This window comes from Rutidosis leptorrhynchoides, chromosome 1, assembly GCF_046630445.1.
Source record: "Rutidosis leptorrhynchoides isolate AG116_Rl617_1_P2 chromosome 1, CSIRO_AGI_Rlap_v1, whole genome shotgun sequence".
Taxonomy (NCBI): Eukaryota; Viridiplantae; Streptophyta; class Magnoliopsida; order Asterales; family Asteraceae; genus Rutidosis; species Rutidosis leptorrhynchoides.
In genome coordinates, this window is record NC_092333.1 from 596,789,077 (window position 1) to 596,791,858 (window position 2,782).

Genomic DNA, 2,782 nt, shown 5'->3' on the forward strand with positions numbered 1-2,782 from the left:
GCCACGTGTCTCAAAGGTCGACTATCCCCCGTGTCTCTCACTGATTAAACGGCCTTTTTAGGAACAAATTTTAGACTTACATATCCCAGTTCATCTACTAAAGTTCCATACATAACCGATTTTAAATTAGCCAAACAAATTAGCTTGCTATAAACACGCCATAACTATTGGCAAAATTTTAACATTAACAAACTACTGTGTTTTTAAAATCGATTGAATGTTCCGCATTCGAAGGACTTACGCTATGGCGTAGGACCAATTTAAGTTGATAAGTGCCCAAGTAATACACTACAATGGCCCTAAGGGAGTATCACATAATACCTCAGCTAGTACTTTAGATGCTAGAAGACTAAGGATAGTTTACTCAAACTTTAGAGCAGTTTGAACAAATGGAGAGTAAAAGTAATGGATAATAATAATATTCAATGATTGAAGACATATAAACAAATCATACAAGTTTAAAGTAACATTACAATTTCATATGCTCTCTCTTCTCTTACACATCTGATCGCTCCGTGTTCAACAAGACGTGTTTCACTTGAATCAGCCAAAGATACCTGAAATCGATATCAATATAACAGGTTAAAAAAACCAGTCCATATAACAAAAACAAAGCAAATTAACAACAAAAGCAAAAGCTGCAGGTTATTCTTACAATAGGAATCATGATTCATCATTTTGCAGCAGATCAGGTGGGCCCGACCCACCATCTGACGACTCGTTATCTTCATCATCTCGTGCTTCATCATTATGAGTCTCGCCCCAAAGCCGCGTAGTCGGTCTCCTTCTGATGGTCACATGGGCTCGAGCCCGAGAAGTTCCAGACCAACTACTACTCCTTGAACTACTCCTCGGTCTAAAAACCCGAATCAAGAAAAAAACTGTCATCCAGCCACCTTCATCAAACGATAACGAACTAGCGCTACTATTTTCTTCACCCCTTTCGTCTCCTATAGATGACTGAAGCGTACTCAAAAGATCCCCTATGTCCCTTTGTCGTTCTAACCGCCTCCAATCGCGTTGGCGGTCCGGGTCAGCTTCCGAAGGTCGAACCATCGGGTGCACCAACCGAGCATGCTTCCTAAGGTCCGTATACGTGCCAGAAAAATCACACGTCTCACTAGCGCAACTTCGTGATATGGAGTTCATAAATAAACGAGCCGCTTCCACTACAATCCACCCGTTTACCTCTCCACGACATAAAGGGCAAATGAGTTTTAACGATGTTGGTGTGGACCCACCTTCTACAGTTCCTGGGGCAGAGGTTTGAGTGGGTGTGGCAGGTGTTGGTGCACTTTCTTGTCGAATAAGCAATGGTTGCATTTCAGATGATGACTTTTGGAATTGGTCAAAGCAGTTTGAGTGGCGGTAGCTTGTGTCACACATGAATGGTCGACAACCCTTTTCGTGTGAAGAACATAATAAAAGAATAGCGTTGTGAGGGTGTTCCATACACACGGGGCATCGGGCTTCTTCCCATTCTTTGATGCTCTCGGTTTCTAACGGGTTTTTGGTCGATGATCGTTTTGGGTGACTAGTATTGCATACATATGGAGAAGTCCATGATCGGTCAACAGATACAGATCGGTCTCTTCTATCTTTCGGCATCTTTAATATAACTTACAATCTATCTATAAAATAATCAATTAAAAACAATTATATAAATAACAAACTACAACTATTTGAAACACTAACGATCTTCAGCACACCTAATTTCAGAAGTAAAAATCAGCATTAACAATCAACAAAACAAGAAGTATTCGCATTAACCTTTACCATTGTTTGTTATAACTCATATATTCAATTCAAAAGATACAAAATTTAAAGCATGCTTACACACACACACACACACACACACACACACATTCATCTTTACTGTACAGAACATGGTGTTCTTGGTTGACAGCAAAACTCCAACCTAATTAGTCTAATGAAAATTGATTTTCATCTAATTATTGCATTTTTCTTTTCATTTTATGGAAATAACAGCAAAATACTTTAAACCCAAGAGAGACAATAACAATTATATTATAAATCATGAAAATCTAAAACATCATCAGCATCATGCAAACCCTAATTACCAACAGAACAACTTCAAGATCCACAAAAGTTACAACCTTTAATATCAAAAAACATACATCTACAATAAAAATTACTTGAAAATGAATTCAATCTACCCAGAACTTCATAACCCACAAAATAAAATGAAGAAAACTAAAAAGCCCCAAAATTAACTTAAACATTCAAAAAACTTTACATAATTTTTGCTACATATAAAATAAAAATTAAAGGGTTTGATAAGATATTTACCTAACAATTTGTTCAATCTCACAAGATTATTGATCTTGGATAGACAGAAGAGGAGCTGATAATTATGTGTGATTTTAGAGAGAGAAAAGAAAGAAAGCTTGTTTAGGGTAAAAGGGTGCATTTTATATAGGATGATACAGCAAGCTTCCGGTTTTTAAAATTTAAACCGATTTTTTTCATTGAGGGCGGCGCCGGTTTGTTTGTCACTGTATAAAAGGGTATTACTCCGTATTAACTCGTAATTTACTCGTATTATATAGGGAAAATGAAAATGAAATGAAATAAAATGAAATGATACCGAAATGAAATGGTGTGAAACGAAATTAAATGAGTAGTGAATGGTTTGGTTCGTTTGGTTCATGTTATTATCGTAGTTTTCGGTTTAGTATTTGTTAGTTTGTTTTAGGGTTTAGTGAGTTGTTAAAGGAGGTTCATTTATAGATAATTTTTTTATTTGGATAGTTGTTTTCTA

At 36.4% G+C, this 2,782-nt stretch overlaps 1 protein-coding gene across 2 annotated transcripts; it reads right to left on the reverse strand.

The window, feature by feature from the left end:
• Positions 1 to 403: 403 nt before the first annotated feature.
• On the reverse strand, positions 404 to 2,447 carry LOC139883758 (uncharacterized). Of its 2 annotated transcripts, none has more exons than XM_071867894.1 (3): positions 2,311 to 2,447; positions 656 to 1,631; positions 404 to 557 (listed from the first exon to the last, which is right to left on the reverse strand). In XM_071867894.1, exon 2 carries the CDS (start codon positions 1,606 to 1,608, stop codon positions 664 to 666), a length of 945 nt encoding a protein of 314 aa, XP_071723995.1. In that variant the 5' UTR covers positions 1,609 to 1,631; positions 2,311 to 2,447; the 3' UTR covers positions 404 to 557; positions 656 to 663. The 2 variants fall into 2 exon arrangements, with proteins under 2 accessions (XP_071723995.1, XP_071724002.1); XM_071867901.1 differs by having other exon boundaries at positions 656 to 1,627; positions 2,311 to 2,410.
• Positions 2,448 to 2,782: the final 335 nt, after the last annotated feature.

Excerpts from the sequence above, each read along its gene's own strand:
- LOC139883758 (XM_071867894.1), bottom strand. The coding sequence starts at position 1,608 with ATGCCGAAAGATAGAAGAGACCGATCTGTATCTGTTGACCGATCATGG.